Genomic DNA, 21,244 nt, shown 5'->3' with positions numbered 1-21,244 from the left:
GCTTCGTACCTCGATACTCAGCGCTGGAGATGTTCATTTGTAGAGATCCAGATGTATCTTCCTGCGTCTCAGGCTGATTCCGTGGATATTCCTGCTGCTGGTACCTATCCAGCTCAACTCAGGGGACCGGCTGAAAAAGGGGTCCCCTACTCCTCCGCCATCTTAACCTCCAATCCCATCTTTTTTTTTTTTAGTCATCTTCTAATTCTGTCATTCCTTCTTTGTTTCTTACCTAGAATACTATAAAGAAGAATATTCTTTTATCAACTCTTTGGTTACTCTGAAATTCAATTTTTCCAGGAAAGGAAGGATAAATGCTTGTTTCTTTCTTTGTATTCTGTTTATCAGTTTTTAGAACAATGAGTTTTGTGTCTTAGCAACCTACAAATGTGATTGTTTTAAGGTACCATTATGAATTCATAGAACTTATTTATTTGACATGTTTACTCAATTTCAGTCATTATTTTTAGTGGTCAAAGTGCTTCGTTTTTGGCTGGTGGGGTCCACTAAAGTTTGCTGCTGTATCCTCATGACCTATTCTAGTTTTTTCTTTTTTTTCTTTTTTAACTTCATTGTTTTCTGACTCAAGATTTCCCAGGCATATTATACTTTGTGCTCCAGGTTTTATTTCTTTTAGAGGACCAGATCAGTGGGAAATGGAATTTGGAAACCAAACCATAATCTAGATGTTAGGAAGCCTACTGTTATTGTCCCTAGATCTTTAAATATTTCTTTTACAGAGGTGCTGAATTTAACATATTTTTCAGTGTGTGATCATAGCTTTATCCTTGTGATTGCATAACTTTTTGGTCCAAGAAAAATCTGTATTAACACAATTCAGTTATCAGTCATTTGGTGGGTATATGTTTTTTTTTGTTAACACTATTATAGGCGCTGGTATACAAATATAAGATAGTGGCCCTTGCTCTTAGGAAACCACCGGGACTTATTCTTAGCAGCTAATGGGATAATATATAAGAAAATAAATTTTAATTTAATTAATCAAACAATAAATGGAGAAAATGCAAAGGTGGCACAAAATAGAATTGATTAATTTTTTGGCAGAAGATGTTCAAGGAATGCTTCAAATTCTCAGGGAAAGTAACATCTGTGCTGGGTATTAAAGGAAGGGTATGAGTTCAATTGGGTGTAAAAAGATAAGGGAAAGGGACTTTCAGAAAGAGGAAAAAGCATGTGAAAAGATACCAAGCAACAGAACAGGATCAAGTAGGTTGCTATCTGAGGCACCAAAACTGAGGTGGTGAAAGACAATAGATGAGTCAAAATCAGTAAAGTCATAATATGCCATGATAGAGACTAGACTTCTCCCAGATGCAAAAGGAAAACACTGACAGATTTTAAGTAAGATACATGAAATATATCCTAATTTGCTCTTCAGAAAACATTCTGATAACAGATTGGGAGGGGAAAGGGGAAGTTAGGGAAATTAGGTAATAGAGTAGGTAAGTTCACTTTTGAGTTTACAACCTTGTGTTTAGTGCTTGGCATATAGTAGGCACTCAATAATAGGTGTTGAATGATGAAAAAAATTTGTTATATGAATCAAAAGAAATCTGAAGAAAACCCGTATAGAAACAGAGCTTGCATTCTGCTTGCTTACTTATTAGTATCTTATTACCGTGATATTTTTACAAACTAATTAATTAATAAGCAAATCAACCCAATAGAAATATAGTCAGGATACAAATGATGAGCTCATGATAGGGCAAATCTGAATGATGACTATACATATGAAAATAGGCTCAACTTCACTAGTAACCAAAGAAATACAAATACCATTTAAGTCCCATAAGATAGAAAAATATTTAAATGTCTAAACAAAACCCAGTCTTAACCAGGGTATTAAATCACTGAGACTTTTTCATGCTGCTGGTGGGAGTATAAATTGGTGAAACCATTCATTATAGAAATCACCTTGGCCATCAGTAATCAGTAAGTCAGAAGATACGTGTGTCATTTTAGTCAACATTTCCATTTCACATATGAATCCTAGAGACATTCTCATACCGGTAAAGACAGACATGTTTAACAGCGTTCACTGCAGCATCTTTGATTATACCAAAAATTTAGAAATAACATACCTGTGTATCTTCAGGAGAATGAATAAATTTTAATATATTTGTATAACGGCATAATCTTCTGGAGTGAAAATGAATAAGCCAAAGCACTATGAGTAGAATTTGAATAATCAAATCTCAAAATATGACTGTAAAAGCTCGCAGAATGATGCATATAGTATGATGTCACTTATGTAAAGTTAATTATGGAAAATAATGTTATTACATATATGTATATAATAATAGATAAAAATACCAAATATGAAAGCCTGGTCGTCTCTGAGGAGGGAAAGTGTAAGGGGGTTGAGGAAGGTTATAAAGTGGGCTTCAGCCTATTTTTCTTTTAAAAAAAAGTCAGAAACAGATATAGCAACATTAAAATTTAGTAAAGAGGGGGTGTGCAGACAACTGTTTTTTATTCTTACACTTTTAAATCTTTCTAATGAAAAAATCTTTTGAGGGTAGAAAACTTCAGAATTACCTTTGTTCTCAAGTAAAATACTTTCTTAGCATCTAAATACATTTAACTAGTTTTTTGTTTTGCAGATTTGAGTGATGAATTAGCCCAGCAGCTGTTTGATGTTTCAGAAATATCTTCAGCAACAATGGCCCCTTCATTACCTACGGCTGTTCCAAAATCTCCTAGAATTTATCCTGCAAGGACACCTAAAACACCTCGAACACCCAGATTGCAAGATCCAAACAAAACACCAAGGTTTTATCCTGTTGTTAAAGAACCAAAAGCTATTGATGTAAAGGTACACAAAATAAGCAGTAGTATAAAGCCTGCATTTTATATCCTTTAACACTACAGTATGAGACTTTTTAGTTTCTATCGTGTTTTTTAAAATATATATTTTAGATTGTAAGAATTCGCTTAAAAATGGTATTTTTCGGGGCGCCTGGGTGGCACAGCGGTTAAGCGTCTGCCTTCGGCTCAGGGCGTGATCCCGGCGTTAANTAGTGATGTTTTTTCAGGTTAAAGAACAACTTTTTTACAATTTGTAGTGTAATTAATGTTGATCAGAAGGTATAATGAAGAATCACACTAAGTTGTATTTCCTTTAATCCTTGTGTTGAAACCTAGCAAAGGTCCTTCTCTGTTAAGCTTTGTAACTTGTATATGAGATGTTTGAGTTTTGTGACTTCATGTGATTTCATAATGTGTCATCCACAGTATGAAAATGTTTGAGCTAGTTATACAGTCAGAGGGTTTTAATTTACTTGTGAAGTTCACACTACTGAAATAATTGCAATGTTTGACTTCTTTTTCTTTAGAGTCCAAGAAAGAGAAAAACAAGACATAGTACAAATCCCCCTCTAGAGTGTCATGTTGGTTGGGTTATGGATTCCAGAGATCACGGGCCAAGAACATCTTCTGTCAGGTACTATATTTGTCAAACAGTGCTTTTGTTTTTTATTCTAAGTTTGCTGAAAACAGTTACTAATTAGATATTTGGAATATTTAAAAATTTATATGTTAGCAAAGTATGGAACAATGAAAATAGTTTTTAAAAACAAGCCAAAGGAAGGGAAATAAGTGGGACAATTTTCCAGTAAGTACATTAAGGAATACTTGAGTAGGAAAATTTTTTTCCCATTTAAACTAGTTTCCACAAGTGTGTACTCTTAGAGAAAAAATATTTAAGCTTACGAAAGAGTCCAGATTCTCATGGCATAGTAGGTTCTCAGTGAATTAATGTGCTAAACAACCTACTCAAACTATATAAAGAATATGGAAATAAATACTTGACAGACAAGTATTTATTATTTATTTATTATTTTGAAATTTTTCCTTTTGGAGGGAAATAGATTAGCTGACTGTTAGTATTAAGTGGTATTTCTTTTAGCTTTATTTTTTTTAAAAAAGACTATTTACCTCAAGAGAGATGATAAAGCAAGGCTTTGATGGTGCCGGTTGTGCGATATCATATGATATGTTTTGTCATATACAGTGGATGCAGAGGTGATTTGTTGCTAATTGCTTTGTGTTTCTTGTAAACTCGTTTTGTGTTTGTGTAGATACTTTTCAGAATAGTTATCTGACCAACTTTCTAAATGAAAACTTAGCTTTAGGAAAAAGTGTTATTTGGTTAGTAGAAGGGAAGAATTAAATAGTTTTATTCAAAGAAAAGCTAGTGAGTTTATCATGATCTGAAAATCTCTACCTCTGTCTTTCCAGTGATATTTGGTACTTTTACATTTTGTTCTCATTAGATATATTGTCCTTAAAAGATAAAATGTGTATATGTTTTTTTCACTCCTATTGTATACTTATGGTTATTGTGTTCTAAGTGATTTTGAGAGTTTATTTTCCATGGTATTTTTTTAAAGATTTTTATTTATTAGAGAGAGAGAAAGCACAAGCAGGGGGAGGGACAGTGGGAGAAGCAGGCTCCCCGCTAAGCAAGGGGCCCAATGCCGGACTTGATTCTAGGACCCTGGGATCATGACTTGAGCTGAAGGCAGACGTTTAACCGACTGAGCCACCCAGGCGCCCCTCCAGGGTAGTTTTTTTTTTAATCAGAGCAGTATATTTAGAGATTAGCAAATAATGGTGAAAGATGTTTAGTCAATAACATTTAGTTTAGTTAGAACATTTAATGGAACATTTAGTTAGGAATATGTTCCTTACAATTCATTTTTTATTGCATTATATCTTTTGTTATTAATAATTCATCTATATAGTGATTTATTCATTCCCAGGCACCACTCCACCTTCTCCCACAAGTAAAATGTATCAGGAAAGCAGGGGCTTAACATTGTGTTGGGCACTTTTCCTAGGCACTGTGAGTATACAGCAGGGAACAAGATAATTATAGTCCCTGCCTTTCTGGAGCTTAATTCGGGGGTGACAGACAAGTATTTATAATAATGACTGTAAGCTTTTAAAATCGACCTATTTTTTAGAGTAGTTTTAGGTTCACGGCAAAAATTGAGTGGAAGGTACTGAGAGTTCCATTATACTCCCTGCATTCCCTGCCTTCCACACCACAGCCTCACCCACTATCAAAATTCCTATCTTTAGATCATCTACATTAATGTAATTATGGATGTGGTTGGATTTAAATCTACTATTTTATATTCTACTTTTCTCGTGTCTTTGTTCTTTTTCCTTTCATCTTTTGAATCAGTTGAGTTTTTATTTTATCTCTACCATTGGCTTCTCAGTTATATCTTGTTTTTTACTGGTCTTCTACTGTTCATAATATACATTTCAACTTAGTCTACTTTCAAATAATATTATACCACTACATTTATAGCATAAGAATCTTAATACCATAGAGTTCCATTTTCTCCCATCCTCTGTGCTATGCTTTATTACTTTTCTTAGATAGTTATCTTTTAAAGACATGAGAAATTTTTATTTTATGTATTTGTTTATTCACAGAGATATTATTTATTTGAGATAGAAAGAGAGTGCATGGTGGGGGTGAGGAGGGAGAGGTAGACCCCCTAATGAGCAGGGAGCTAGATGATCAGAGGATCCCTGGGGCTCAATTGCAGGACACTGAGACCATGACCTGAGCTGAAAGGAGCTTAACTGACTGAGCCACCCAGGTGCCCCAATGTGAGAAATTTTTAAAACATTTGCTCTCATTTTTACCATTTGTATTGCTCTTCATTTCTTATTGTACAAGTCTATTAGCAGTGGATTCTGTCAACTTTTGTTTATTAGGAGAAGTTTGTTTTTTTTCTATTTTGAAAGATACTCTTATTGAGTATAAAATTCTTTGATGGATCTAGGTATGGATAAGGTTATATGTGTATATATGTTTGTGACACACAAGGTTTTATCCTGCTTGTGGTTCTCTGAAGTTATTGGATTTATTGTTTGTTGTCTTTTATTTAGTTAGGAAAATTTTCATCTCTTATCTCTTCAAGTATTTTTTGCCTTGTGTTCTTGTTGTTTGTTCCTCCTTCTGGGAATCCAATTACATGTACATTAGACCATTTGTTAATATCTCACAGCTCTTAGATGATCCAGGGTTTTTTTCTACTTTTTCTCTTTGTAATTCACATTGGAAATTTTGATTGACCCATGTTCAAGTTTACTTTCTTCAGCTGTGTCCAGTCTCCTGATAAGTTTGTCACAGCGATTTTCCATTTCTGATATTGTGCTTCATATATTTTGTAATACCATTTGACTTTTTAATAATAGTTCTCCTTTTCCTGCTGAAATTCTGTATCATGCATATTGTTCTCCTTTCCGTGAGTTCCTTCTACATATTAATCTAATCATAGTTATTTTAAAGTCCACTGTGTGATCATGCCAGTAGGTGGGTCATCTGTTATAAATCTCGTTCTGTTTTTTTTGCATTATCTTTTGATTAAAAATTTTAATTTTCTTGTCTTTTTGTCTCATAAATTTTGATTGAATTCTAGATTCTTGCTCTTAGACTTATTTTATGCCTCTAATATCTCCAAATCTCAAACTGAGTAAACCCTGATCTATTTGTTCCTAATCTGCAGAATGTTGCTAAAATAAATCCTGATTAATATGAATACAGATTCATTTACTCCAGTTATAGTTATATCCCCAGTACAGTATTATAAATATTATTTTCCTCCTATGATTTTTTAACATTTTCTTTTCTCTAGCTTATTTTATTATAAGTATAGTATGTAATACATATAATATAAAAAGTATGTGTTAATTGTGTATGTTATTGGCAAGGCTTCTGGTCAACAGTAGGCTATTAGTAGTTAAGTTTTTAGGGAGTCAAAACTTACATATGGATTTTTGACTGTGTGGGGTGTCAGCACCCCTGCGTTGTTCAAGGGTTAATTGTATAAACATATATGTAACTAATACCAGCCCCTCAAGATCTATGAAGCAAAAATTGGGACACCTGGGCAGCTTAGTCGGTTAAGCATCCAACTCTTAATTTCAGCTCAGCTCATGATCTCAGGGTTGTGGAATCTAGCCCCATGTCAGGCTCCATGCTTAGCAGGGAGTCTGCTTAAGATTCTCTCCCTCTGCCCTTCCCTACCACTTTCTCTCAAATAAATAAATACATCTTTCTTAAAAAGATATATGAAGAAAAATTGAAAAAATTGGAAGGAGAGATAAACAGTTCTGCAAGAATAGTTGGAGATTTCAATACACTATTTTCAGTAATGCATAGATCAACTTGACATAAGATGAGTAATAAAATAGAGGACTTGAACAACACAATAAACAAATTAGACCTAACAGATATATATATAGAATATTCTCCCCAATAACAGCACACACAGGACATTCTCCACAATAGACCATGTGTTAGACCAAAATAAAAACTTCAATAGATTTTAAATGAGATACCATATAAGGTATTTTCTCTGACTGCAATGGAATGAAATTAGTAGAAATCTATAACAGAAGTAAAACTGGGAAATTCACAAATATGTGGCAATTAAGCAACATACTTTTAACCCATGAGTCAAGGAAGAAATCATAAAGGAAATTAGAAAATACTTAGAGATATATGAAAGTAAAAACATAGCATACCAGGTCTTAATGGAATGCAAGGAGAGCAGTGCTCAGAGGGAAATTTGTAGCTATAAATGCCTACATTTAAAAAGAAAAGAGATCACAAATCAGTAACCTAACATTATATTTTAAAAAACTTGAAAATGAAGAACAAAATAAACCCAAAGCTAGCAGAGGGAGAAAGGAAATGTTGAAAATGACAGCAAAAATAAACAATAAAGAGAAGAGAAAAATAGTAGAGAAAATAAGTAAAAACATGTTGGTTCTTTGAGAAGATCAACAAAACTAACAAAGTTTCTTTAGCTAGACTGCCAGAGAAAAAAGAGAAGATGCAAATAACTAAAATCAGAAATGGAAATGGAAACATAACTAACCAAGCTTACAGGGATAAGAGGATTCAAAGAGAATAGTATGAACAATTATACATCAACAAATTAGATAACCCGGAAGAAATGCACAAATTCCTCAAAACATACAAATTAAACTGATTCAACAAGAAATAGAAAATCTCAACCCATACATAAGAGTAAAGAGATCAAATCAGTAATAAGAGATCCCCTGGAATTTGGAAAATTCCAGACCAAGTGGCTTCACTTGAAGTGAATTCTACCGGATATTTAAAGAAGAATTAACACTAATCCCTTTCAAACTCTTCCAAAAAATTGAAGAGAAGGGAATGCTTACTCTACGAGGCCTGTATTACCCTGATACCAAAACCAGATAAAGACATCACAAAAAAATAAAATTATATAAGTGTCCCTTATGAATATGGATGCAGAAGTTCTCAACAGAATATTAGCAAATGAAATCCAGCAGTTGTCAGGGGCACCTGGCTGGCTCAATTAGTAGAGCTTGTGACTCTCAATCTGAGGGTTGTGCGCTTAAGCTCCACGTTGATCATGGAGCCTACTTAAAAAAATAAATAAATAAAAATAAAAATAAATCTTTAAAAAATCTAGCAATATATAGAAAAGATTATTCACCATGACCAAGTAGAATTTATCTCAGTAATGCAAGGGTGGTTCAACATAAGAAAATCAGGGTAATATACATATTAATAGAACTAAGGAAGTGACTGTGGCACCTGGGTGGCTCAGTCAGTTAAGCAGCCCGCTCTTGATCTTGGCTCAGGTCATGATCTCAGGTCCTGGGATCAAGCCCCACATCAAGCTCTGAGTCTGCTTAAGGATTCTCTCTCTCCCCCTGCCCCCACTTGCACACACACTCTCTCTCTCTAAAATAAATAAAATTTTTTAAAAAAGAATTAAGGAAATGACTACATGATTATCTCAGTTGACCTAGAAAAGACATGTGACAAAATCCACCATCTTTTTATGATTAAAAAGTCTTCGAAAACTATGAATAAAGGGAAAATCCCTCAACATGATAAAAAGTATTTTTAAGAAACCCACAGCTAACATCATACTCAATGGTGAAAGACTAAAATCTGTCCTCCTAAGGTCAGAAACAAGACAAGGATACCTGCTTTCACTGTTGGTATTCAACGTTGTATTGAAAGTTTTAGCCAGAGCTGGTAGAGAAGGAAAGGAAAGACATCAAATTAAAAAGGAAGGGGTAAAGGGCACCTAGAATGGCTCAGATGGTTAAGCATCTGCTTTCAGCTCAGGTCATGATGTCCAGGTCCTGGGATCAAGCCCCGTGTCAGGCTCCCAGCTCAGCAGGGAATCTGCTTCTGCCTCCCCGCCCCCCACGCTGTGCTCTCTAGCTCTCTCTCTCAAATGAAAAAAAAAAAAGTCTTAAAAAAAAAAAAAAGGAAGGGGTAAGACTGTCTCCAGTCATAGATAATGTGATTCCATGCATAGAAAATCCCAAAGGATCAATGAATAAGATACTAAAGCTAATAAATTTGGCAAAGTTACAGGGTACAAAACACAGATCAGTTGTGTTTCTATATGCCAGCATTGAACAATTTGAAAAGGAAATTAAGAAAGCAATTCCATTTATATTGGCACCTAAAAGAATTAAATACTTAGGGGAAAAAAACCTAACCAAAGAGGTGGAAGTTTTGTATGCTGAAAACTACAAAACATTGCTGAAAAAATTACAGCAGACCTAAACAATTGGAAAGACATTTGCTGTTCATGGATAGGGAGACTTAACATTGTTAAGACGTCAGTGCTATCTACAGTGATCTATAGATTCAACAAAATCTTTATCAGAATTCCAACAGCCTTTTTTTTTCTTCCAAATTTTTATTTAAATTCCAGTTAGCTAACATACAGTGTAATTTTACTTACAGGTGTAGGATTTGGTGATTCATCCCTTACATACAAAGAGTCCAATGCTCATCACAAGGGCCTTCCTTAATACCCATCACCCATTTAACCCATCCCCCCACTGGCCTCCCTTCCAGTAACCCTCAGTTTGTTTCCTATAGTTAAGAGTCTGTTTTATGGTTTGCCTCTCTTTCTTTATTTCCCCCGTGTTCATCTGTTTTGTTTCTTAAATTCCACACCTGAGTGAAATCATATGGTATTTGTCTTTCTGTGACTGACTTATTTTGCTTAGCATAATACTCTCTACCTCCATCCATGTTGTTGCAAATGGCAAGATTTCATTCTTTTTTATAGTTGAGTAATATTCCATTGTATGTGTATATATATACACACGTATGTATATGTATACATACACAGACACAACACATATTCTTTATCCATTCATTAGTCGATGGACATTTGGGCTTTGTCCATAATTTTGCTGTTGTTGATAATGTTTCTATAAACATTGGGGTACATGTGCCCCTCCCAATCAGTATTTTTGTATCCTAGTAGTGCATTTACTGGGTTGGAGGGTAGTTCTCTATTTTTAATTTTTTGAGCAACCCCCATACTGTTTTCCCGAGTGGCTGCACCAGTTTGCATTCCCACCAACAATGTAAGAGGGTTCCCCTTTCTCCACATCCTTGCCAACATCTGTTGTTTCCTATGTTGTTATTTTAGCCATTCTGACAGGTGTGAAGTGGTATCTCATTGTGGTTTGGGTTTGTATTTCCCTGATGATGAGTGATGTGTCTGTCAGCCATCTGGATGTTTTCTTTGGAAAAATGTCTATTCGTGTCTTCCGCCCATTTGTTAACTGTATTTTTTGTTTTTGCATGTTGAGTTTGGTAAGTTCTTTATAGATTTTGGATACTAACCCATTTTCTGATATGTCATTTTCAAATATCTTCTCCCATTCCAAAGGTTGTCTTTTAGTTTTGTTGATTGTTTCCTTCACTGTGCAGAAGCCTTTTATCTTGATGAAGTCCCGGCAGTTCATTTTTGCTTTGTTTCCCTTGCCTCTGAAGACCTGTCCAGTAAGAAGTTTCTATGGCCAGTGTCAAAGAGGTTACTGCCTGTGTTCTTCTCTAGGATTTTGATGGTTTCCTGTCTCATATTTAGGTCGCTCACTCCTTTTCAATTTATTTTTGTATATGGTGTAAGAAAGTGGTCCAGTTCCATTCTTTTGCATGTTGCTGTCCAGTTTTCCCACCACCATTTGTTGAAGAGACTTTTTTCCATTGGATATTCTTTCCTGCTTTGTTGAAGATTAGTTGACCATACATTTGTGGGTTCATTTCTGGGTTTTCTATTCCGTTCCATTGATCTATGTGTCTGACAACACATATTTTCACAAAATAGAAAACCTTATTCTCAAATTCATGTGAAATTGCAAGGAGTCCTGAGAAGCCAAAACAGTCTTACAGAGAAAGAATAAAATTGGAGGACTAACACTTCCTGACTGTGAAAGTTACTACAAAGCTACAGTATTAAACTAAAGCACCTGGGTGGCTCAGTCAATTAAGTGGCTGCCTTTGGCTCAGCTATGGTCCCAGGGTCCTGGGATCAAGCCCCACATTGGGCTCCTTGGTCAGTGGGGAGCCTGCTTCTCCCTCTGCCTGTCATTCCCCCTGCTTGGGCTTGCTCTCTCCCCCATACCATCAATAAATAAATAAAATCTTTTTTAAAAAAGGTGGGGGAGGGACTTTTAAAGAAAAAAGAAAAAAAATTAAAAAAAAATTATGGTCCTGGCATAAGGACAGACAAGTGGACCAACGGAATAGACTAGAGAGCCTAGAAATAAACCTTCATATGTCTGGTCAGTTTATTTTCAAAAAGGGTGCTAGAACTGTTCAGTAGAGAAAAGGACCATCTTCTTCAACAAATGCTACTGGGAAAACTGAATATCCAACATAGAAAAGGATGGATAAGGATGGATTCAGACCTTATACCCTGTACAAAAAAAATTAAAATTGATCAAAGACCTAAACTTAAGAGTTAAAACTGTAAAATTGTTAGAAGAAAGCATAAGGGAAAATCTTCATCACCCTGGGTTTGACATTGGTTTCTTGAGTATGACACCAAAAGCACAAGTAACAAAAGAAAAAAATAAATCATACTTCATCATAATTAATAACTTTTATGTATTGGAAGATAGTATCAGAGTCAAAAGACAACCTACTCAATAGGAGAAAATATTTGCAAATCAAATATCTGATAAGGGATTAATATTTAGAACATATAAAGCACTCCAAACACTTGACAACTAAAAAAAACCCAGTTCAAAAATGGGCGAAGAATTTGAATAGATATTTCTTCAAGGAAGATATACAAATAGCCAATAAGCCCATGAAAAGATGTTCAGCATCATTAGTCATTAGAGAAATGCAAATCAAAAATCACAGTGAGATACCACTTTACACCCACTAGGATGGTATTATGGTTTCTCCTTAAAATTATATGTTGAAAGCTTAACCCCCAGTGTGATTATATTTGGAGATAGTACAGCCTTTAAGGAGACCCATTAAAGTTAAGTGAAGTCATGAAGATGGGCCCTAATTTAATAGGACTGGTGTCTTTATAAGAAGGGGAAGAGACATGAGGGATCTCTTTCTGTATATACATAGAGAAAAAGCCATGTGAAGAAACGTTGTGAAGGTGGCTCTCTGTAAGCCAGGAAGAGAAGCCTCACCAGAAACCAATGCTGCTGGCACTTTGATCTTGGACTTTGTAGGAGTGCTGACAGTACTGACTCCATCTTTTGCCTTCCATCTTGTTCTTGTCCACACAGTGACCTTCCACGGGGCCACCTGTTCCAGACCTACTGGAGGTTACTATGTGCTCTAGCTGGAATGAGGGACGGTGTATAGATTGCGCCACTTTAGATAACTAGTAGAGATCCCTCTGGCACACAGATGGTGCTACTTTAGAGAAGTGCCCTTTGACCTCACCACAATGATCCCCTCGCTCTGTAAATTCTGTAGATTAAGGTCTGAACTTTGTTGAAAATAGCTGCACAATGCTGAGATCATCTGTCCACCTGATCCCCCTGTCAGTAAGGTGCTCTAAATAAAAAACTAAACAGTATGGAGTGGCTTGCTTTGTTTTTTGGTCTCAAAGTGCCTTCTCAGTCCAGAGGATATTTTACTGCCCTTCCTCCACCTTCTAATAGACTTCTGGCTTCCAGAACTGTAAGAACATAAATTTCTGTTGTTTAGACCACCCAGTCTGTGGTATCTTGTTATGGGAGCTGTCTAATGTGTATAATTTTTTTAAAAAACTGAAAATATGGGGCACCTGGGTGGCTCAGTTAGTTAAGCACCCGACTCTTGATTTCAGCTCAGGTCTTTTTTTTTTTTTTTTAAGATTTTATTTATTTATTTTGACAGAGAGAGAGACAGCCAGCGAGAGAGGGAACACAATCAAGGGGAGTGGGAGAGGAAGAAGCAGGCTCCCAGCAGAACAGGGAGCCCGATGCAGGGCTCGATCCCAGGATCCTGGGACCACGCCCTGAGCCAAAGGCAGATGCTTAAAGACTGAGCCACCCAGGAGCCCCTCAGCTCAGGTCTTGATCCCAGGGTCATGCCCCATGTTAGGCTCCAAGCCCAGCATTGAGCCTACTTAAATAAATACATACATATATACATATATACGTGAAAATAAATGTTTGTGAGGGTGTAGAGAAATTGGAACCCTTGAGCATTGTTTGTGGAAATATAAAATGCCACAGCCACTGGAAAACAGTTTGTCATTTTCTCAAAAGGTTAAAGCATATAATTACCATATGTTCCAGCTATTTCACTCCTAGGTATATATCCAAAAGAATTGAAAATGGAGTTGAATGAACATTTTTATGTCCATGTTTACAGAAGTATTATTCATAACAACCAAAAGATGAAAACAACCCATGTGCATCAACAGATTACTGCATAAACACAATATGGTATATACATATGGGAATATTATTCAACCATATAAAAGAATGAAAGTTTAATTTATGCAACAACAACGTAAATAGACCTTGAAAACATGCTTAGTGAAATAAGTCAGATTCAGAAGGGTAAATATAGTATGATCCCACTTGTATGTGAGGTACCCTGAATAGTCAAATTAAAAGAAAGTAGATTAGAGGTTATTGGGAAGCAGAAGGGAGGAGGAAAGGGCTAATTATTGTGTAATAGAGTTTTTGTTAGGGAAGATAAAGAAGTTTTAAGTATAGATAGTGATGGTTATGTAGCATTGTGAATATTTAATGCTGATGAATAGTAAGCATGCTTAAGAGTGATTAAAATTAAATATTGTGTATATTTTACCATACACGCAGACATGCACACACAAACTCCTAAAAAATATCACCACTGATTTCATTAGAAAAGTCTTTTAAGTATTAGTGGAAACTATCAGGCTTGTGGTGACAAATACAAGGTTTCAAAAACTCTAATATTTGCATGAAAGCTCAGTTTTCCTTGACATTACAGATTCATTTTGTTCATTTTCAAGGAAATGTCTAACACAAAATGAAGTCTGAATAATCATAATCTGTTATTTTCTAATTAAAAATGGTGTTCCATGAAAAAATCAATTAGGTCAGCTCATAACTTTATCACACGAGTGCTTTGACTTAAGACAATTATCTCAGTTTGAACTGCTCTAACACATATGTCAAGGACTGGGTGGCTTAAGTAACAAGTTTATTTCTCACAGTTCCAGGATGAAGGTGCCAACAGATCTGGTGTCTGGTGAGGGCCTGCTTTGCAGATGGCTATCTTGTATCCTCACATGGCAAATAGCAGAAAGAAAGGAAGCAAGCTATCCATGTTTCTTTTTATAAGGGCACTTACCCCACTCATTGGAACTCTACCCTCATGACTTATTACCTCCTAATACCATCATATTAGGGGCTAGGAATTCAAGAAACATTCAGTCCATAAAAATAGCCATTGTACTTTGATAATGCTGCAAAAGTGCTTTATGTTTCATCCCATTTTTTTAAAGATTTTATTTATTTATTAGAGAGAGAGAGTGGAAGGTGCTAGGGGGGTGGGGGAGAGCAGAGGGAGAGGGACAAGCAGACTCTGAGCTGAGCATGGAGCCTGACTTGGGGCTCGATCTCAGGACCCAAGACCATAACCCAAGCTGGAACCAAGAGTTGGATGCTTAACCAACTGAGCCACCTAGGCGCCCCCCAATTTTTTCTAATTGTGATTAAAAAACACATAAAAAATTTACCATTTTAACCATTTTTAAGTGTACAGTTCAGGAGTGTTAGGTATATTCACATTGTTGTGAAACATTTCCAGAACTTTTTCATTTTGCAAAACTAAAGCTTTTGTCCCATTTTGTCACACACAATGGTACTCAAGGCTTGAGATTTCATAAAGTCAATTTTGTTTGCTCTATCAAGAGCATATTAAGTTGAGCCTGACATTTTTAAAAACTTGCACATGCATTGCAGTGAATAATACAATCACTAGTATGTAAAGTTTGATACCACTGCCTTAATTTTTGTCAGTGGTTTTATACACCATTGTTTTAGTACTGTCAGTACAAATGTGAATGCAGTGAAAAGGGCAAATAATACCTTAGTTTTATTGTGAAAATGGTCTTGAGCTGCAAACTTTCTGAAGAGTTCTTGGGAACCCCTCCAAGCATCCACAGACCACACATTGAAAACCACTGATTTAGATCAGTGTCTTATGAAGGTCACTTTGAAAACAAAAAAAAAACAAAACACAGGAAGATCACTTTGGTGGTAGGATAGAGGAGGGAGATTGGAAAAACAAGGAGACCAGGTAGTTTGAGTGGAAGAGGAAGAAAAGCCCGTATTTGAATAATGGAATACAGACAAAAAGGAAAAGACTGATTTTGGAGATATTTCAGAAGTGGAATTGATGTACAGAATTGCAAGTATGTCTTTGGACTGATGAAATTATTGCCTTTGTGCCAGATTTTATTTCTCATTTCCATTTATCCAATTTACATGATTTACTTAATTACATGAAAATTGAAAATTTCTCCCATGAGAAACTAAACTAATAACGGATCTGGAAGAGGAATAAGCTAGCTATTCAGTTATCTGCTTCTACTTACTGCTTTAGTTTGGAATTTATAATCATGTTCTTTATCATCTTCTGAATATACCTGTATGTTAAACATAAATAGCAATTCATATAGAGATCTTTATGTCATTAGTTTAGTTTTAGGGACTAATGTCTTTTCCACTGTTCGGACTCAATAACAAACAAATAGCACAAATTGTTTAAACACTTGGTTTAAGCACTTGGTTCTTGATATTTCAGTTTGAAGGCTTTTTTCCCCCCTCCTCAAACAGCAGTTCAAATGCTTCACCTTCAGAAGGTGCACCACTAGTAGGAAGTTACGGATGTACTCCTCATTCATTCCCAAAGTTCCAGCACCCTTCTCATGAACTTTTGAAGGAAAATGGCTTTACCCAACAAGTGTACCACAAGTATCGTCGAAGATGTCTGAGTGGTAAGATGCTTGTCCTTTATGTAGCTATGTTTAAAACTAAAATATAATATTAAACAAATGTGACATTTAATATCAGGTTAAGATATTCTTTTATTTTGTTATAATTACCTTAAGTAAGTGTTCATGTGTTTTGTAGCTTAAATACATTAAGAAACAAAGTTTAGCATATTCTTGTTACTATTGATGAATGCTTCAATTTGGGCAATGAGTCAGAAAATGGATTAATATTTGTCCCTTATTTAGAAGAACCCCAAATACATTTTGGAGATTAATATGTTTTCTCTTTCCTTATTTTAAGTTATGTAAAATGTCTGCTGTTTTGACTTTAATAAGTTTCTTTAACAAAAAAATGTTTTATTATTTTAACTTTTTCCAGAGAGAAAACGCTTGGGAATTGGCCAGTCCCAGGAAATGAATACCCTCTTTCGTTTCTGGTCCTTTTTCCTCAGAGATCACTTCAATAAAAAAATGTATGAGGAATTTAGACAACTTGCTTGGGAAGATGCAAAAGAAAATTACAGGTCAAATATTTTCTCACATTTTTACAGTTAAGGGGAGTTTTCAAAAAAATAATATAGAAACTAGTACTGAAATAGCTCAGTTTTGAACTATGAAAGTAGCACAACATAACTGGAGAGAGAGCTGTATTAGTTTTCTATTGCTGCATTGCAGATTATCCCAAAACTCAGAAGATTAAACAACAAACATTTATTAGTTTACCGTTTCTAAGGTTCAAGACCCTAGGAACAGCTTAGCTGGGTGGTTCTGACTTAGATGTCTCATGTGCAGTCAAGGTGTTAGAACAGGTTGCAGTCTCTGAAGACTTAACTCAGGCTGGAGGATCCTCTTCAAGCTTATTCACGTGGCTGTTGGCAGGAAGCTTTAGTTCTTCACCACGTAGGCCTCTCATTGGGCATTTAACAGCATGACTTCATCCAGAGAAATGATCTAAGAAAGATGGAGAACTTCCAAGATGGAAGCCTTGGTGTCTTGTATAACCTATGCTTGAAAGTAACATGCCATCACTTTTGCCATGTTGTATTGTTCACACAGGCCAACCCTGGTACCATACCTGGTAGGAGGAGACTACCCAAGGTTGTGAATACCAGGAAGTAGGATCATTTGGAACCATCTTAGGGGCTGGCACAAAGCCAAATGAATTTGAAAGAGCCACTAGAGACTTCCCTTGCATATGCATATACATCCCTAAATTGATAAATACTTAGAGCTAAACTAGTTGTTAAGATCCTTGAGCCAAGAAAAAATAAGGCCTCTCACGATATGTCCAGACTTATCTATCAAATCTCATTTTTTCCTAGTAGTGCTCTAGTTCCCTTAGCAACAGTGGTACAGAAGGTGTTCTCTGAATGACCCAAGCTCTAGCCTCTAGATGTCTCTATATATACTCTTTTTCCTCCCTCTGCTTTGCTAACTCATTCTTTTCATCCAGGTTAGACCTTGTTTCCTTGAGAAATGTTCAGGATAAATTTTGCTCATGCAAACTATTTATTCCCAGAAAATGGTAGGAGGAAGAAGAGATGGAAAGAAGAGAAAAAGATAATTTTACACTTACTGTTTACTCAAATTTACCATTCTTCAAGTTCTACTTGTAAATCTTAAATAAGAATATATTGATAATCAGTTATTGTGATCTTTGAGAGGAATACAAGATGCTGCAAATAAATTTTTCTGGAAAAAAATTACATTTGCCCTGACTTGTATAAAAGTAAAAACTATTTAATTTTCATCCAGAATCTTTATCTTGAACAGGAATGACAGATACATGGTATGTTTACCTGTATTTCTTTCTCTTCTATTATTACTGACTGACATCTCTAATCAGTCCCAGTGCTGTTTCATGTTGTTCTTGAATTCAGATTTGTAGTCTTATCAAAATTTTAATAACTACTGCCAGTTTACCAGAGTTGGCACAAAAGGCAAAATTTGCTATTTCTGATTTTGATGTTCTCATTCAAGCTGTGGTGTGCTACCCATTAGTGGGATATGAAGTCATTTTAGTAATTTGAAAAATATCAGACTACATTTAACATAGTAAGGCTAAATTGTTTCACAATTAATACATACATGCAAATTTAAGAATTGTTTGCAAAACTTATATATACTTTTATGTACACACATTATATATGGGAGTGTTGTGTTGACTTAATTACCAGATAAAATATTTTTCTTACTATTGGACTTAGAAAACTTTGAAAGTCATTGTTATAATTAATCTCACCGTGCTCTTTTTGCGAACAGCTTATTTGTTGTTCGGGACTTACTAATAACTTTTCTGATATGCCCATGACTATCCAAGTCTAGGTTGGGAGTTGTTCTGTGTTCTATAGTCATCTATGTATGTTTCTAGTAGCTTTTCAACACGTAACTTTGGGTCTGTTTCTGCAGTGTTGGTGGATCAGCTGGATTAGCTGTTCCTTAGGAGGTATCGCACAGTGGTTAAGCATCTGAAGGCTTTGAGATCAGGCCTAAATTTGAATTCCAGTCTGTTAACTTACTGTGAGCTTGGCAAGTTATTATTCCCAGTAAGCATTAGGTTCTTTATCCATAAAGTAGGGGAATTATGGTAGATACCCTCATAGGGTTATTGTGAAGATTAAACAAAACAGAACATGTAAAGGTCTTAACATATAATACACAGTAAGTGCTCAATAAATTGTTACTGTTATTAGAAAGAAGATCAATACTAAATCTATCCATTGACTAAATTTAGCCCAAGATGGTTTCAAGAAGGGAGGAGAGAAATAACCTTTATTATGTATCTTCAATGTGCCAGCTCTGGTCTAAATATAATGCCATCTATTCTTAAAAAGTAGGATATTGTTATCCCCATTTTTAGGGATATAATTACGGGCCTAGAATTCAAATATAGTTCTTTTGGCTTCTCAGCCTTTACGTTTTCCACTTATCTAAGCTGTCTCATAATGAGGGGTAAATGAATAAATAACAACTGAGAGGCTGGCCATTTGCCCCTGCTCTTCACTCCAGCAGTTATGCTGCATAGTTTGGTTGTTATTAATGTCATACTTTTGGTCTTTAGATTTGGTTTACTTAAAAATGAGACTAAAAATTCAAATATTGTAGTAGTCTATTGGTCTTTACCAATATAAACTAATATATAACTAATATCAATATAATATCCCCTAAAAGAAGTATCAAGGCAGATTTGTCATTTCTGAGATGGTGGTTCTTTAGTCCTTAGTTCCCTTAGCCTTCAGTTGTACAAGCTCAAAGAATAGCATCACTTATGGCTACCAAAGCAGAGAGCGCAGGTCAGTGTGTGGGTGTGTAGTTGTTAGTCCTACATTTCTCTTGGTGGCTTGCCAAGAAACCTATTTATTCTTCTGGACAGACCATCACTTTCCATCTTGAAAATAAGCTAGTTACAAAAGGCACACACACACCCCTTGTGAATAAAAACTAGGCAAAATTATGTTAACAGTAATGAAGAAATTGTAGTCTTTGTTCCACTAAGGCACTCAGAACAACTTAAGGTTTCTAACTGAGGAATCTTTTGATTGTGACATGTTTTAGTTGAGTAAGCTAGACATGGTCCTTTTACTGCTGTCTTGTTGACTTTGTTCATTCTCATGGGTTCAACTCATCACCATTAATTAAAGGTTGAGCCCATGTAGTTTGCTAATCCACTGTCCAAAATTTATCTTGGGGTCTCTAGGTAGTTATAGAAGAATATAAGGAAATTTGTTTTCTGATTTATATAGTGATTACAATTATTTTAGCAAAATATCTTTAATGAAATGTACTTTATAACTAAAGCAGGGAAGATGTATTAGGAGCCATTTAATTAGGTTTGTCATTTATAGTCGAATGGGTCAACCACACATAGGGCCTAGGTCACAAGAGCGTAGTCTTTATCTCTCTTGAGTAAAGATTATGTTCAAAAGTATTTAAAGCCATGCACCATTATAAACCTTGGTTTGGAAAAAATAAGAAACATTCCCAGTGTCACTAAATCTTTTGACCATTTCTTCAGAATACCAAGGAGAGATCCTCTGTCCAAAGGAACCATACTGTAGTTGTCCACGGGCTGCCTCATCCTGCAGGTTCCCAGTATATTTCCATGAGGTGCTATGGCCGAGTGAACAAAAATAGCAGAGCCATCTACGGGTTACTAAATAACCACTTCAGCTAAAAAAACTTCATACTAAAAATTTACATGCATTTAAACCTTTTTTTTTTTTTTGCTTAGGGTTATGTGTGTCATGTTTGCCTGTATCTATGAGATGTTTGCATTGTCATAGCAAAATTTTTATTATAAACCTTTTTTTTCCTTTCTACAGGTATGGATTAGAATGTCTGTTCAGGTTTTATAGTTATGGACTGGAAAAAAAATTCAGACAAGAAATTTTTAAGGATTTCCAAGAAGAAACCAAAAAAGACTACGAATCTGGTAAAACAAAACAAAGCAAAAAAACCCAATAATCTTATTCTATTTGGAAACTGTAAACCTGAGTCAATAAATAGGGAAGGGATTCACAACTATTTTCTTCAGAGTAGGCCATTTAAGACCTTCAGGCCACTATTATGGTTCTTGATGAAGAATGGGGCATCATATAGTAAGAAGGTCATTCCTCTGAGGGGTTGGAAAATAACCACACCCAAGTGTTTCCTTTATGGAATAGCATCTTGCCATTTCTCCCTTGACAAACATGAAGATGATACTCACCAATGTTCCATTACATGAAAATTCTTTGTAAAATCAGCAGGTATGCTTGGAAAGATGGAATAGCGCAGTGGGTAACAATGTAAGCTTTGGGCTAGATCCATATGTAGGTCTGAATCCCATTTTCACCACTTGGTAGCTGTGTGACCTTGGTTAAGTTACTTAACTTTGTTAGCCTTAGTTTACTCATCAGTAATATACACACGAACACTTAAAT

The 21,244-nt window shown here is 35.4% G+C and overlaps 1 protein-coding gene across 6 annotated transcripts in view; it reads left to right on the top strand.

Annotated features, from left to right (window-relative positions):
• LARP1B (La ribonucleoprotein 1B) overlaps positions 1–21,244 on the top strand; it is a 119,051-nt gene that overhangs the window by 94,043 nt on the left and 3,764 nt on the right. For 5 of the 6 annotated variants that reach the window (XM_034661628.1, XM_034661624.1, XM_034661627.1 and 2 more), the window contains 5 exons: positions 2,625–2,836; positions 3,357–3,463; positions 16,165–16,325; positions 16,702–16,846; positions 20,645–20,754. In XM_034661628.1, coding sequence (XP_034517519.1) covers positions 2,625–2,836; positions 3,357–3,463; positions 16,165–16,325; positions 16,702–16,846; positions 20,645–20,754 — 735 coding nt within the window. The remainder of the gene's footprint in view (positions 1–2,624; positions 2,837–3,356; positions 3,464–16,164; positions 16,326–16,701; positions 16,847–20,644; positions 20,755–21,244) is intronic. The other variant, XR_004625843.1, reaches the window with a different exon arrangement.

The sequence above is a fragment of the Ailuropoda melanoleuca genome, chromosome 5 (assembly GCF_002007445.2).
Source record: "Ailuropoda melanoleuca isolate Jingjing chromosome 5, ASM200744v2, whole genome shotgun sequence".
Taxonomy (NCBI): Eukaryota; Metazoa; Chordata; class Mammalia; order Carnivora; family Ursidae; genus Ailuropoda; species Ailuropoda melanoleuca.
Note: the sequence above shows the minus strand (reverse complement) of the source record. Positions and strands in the feature narration are given on the sequence as shown.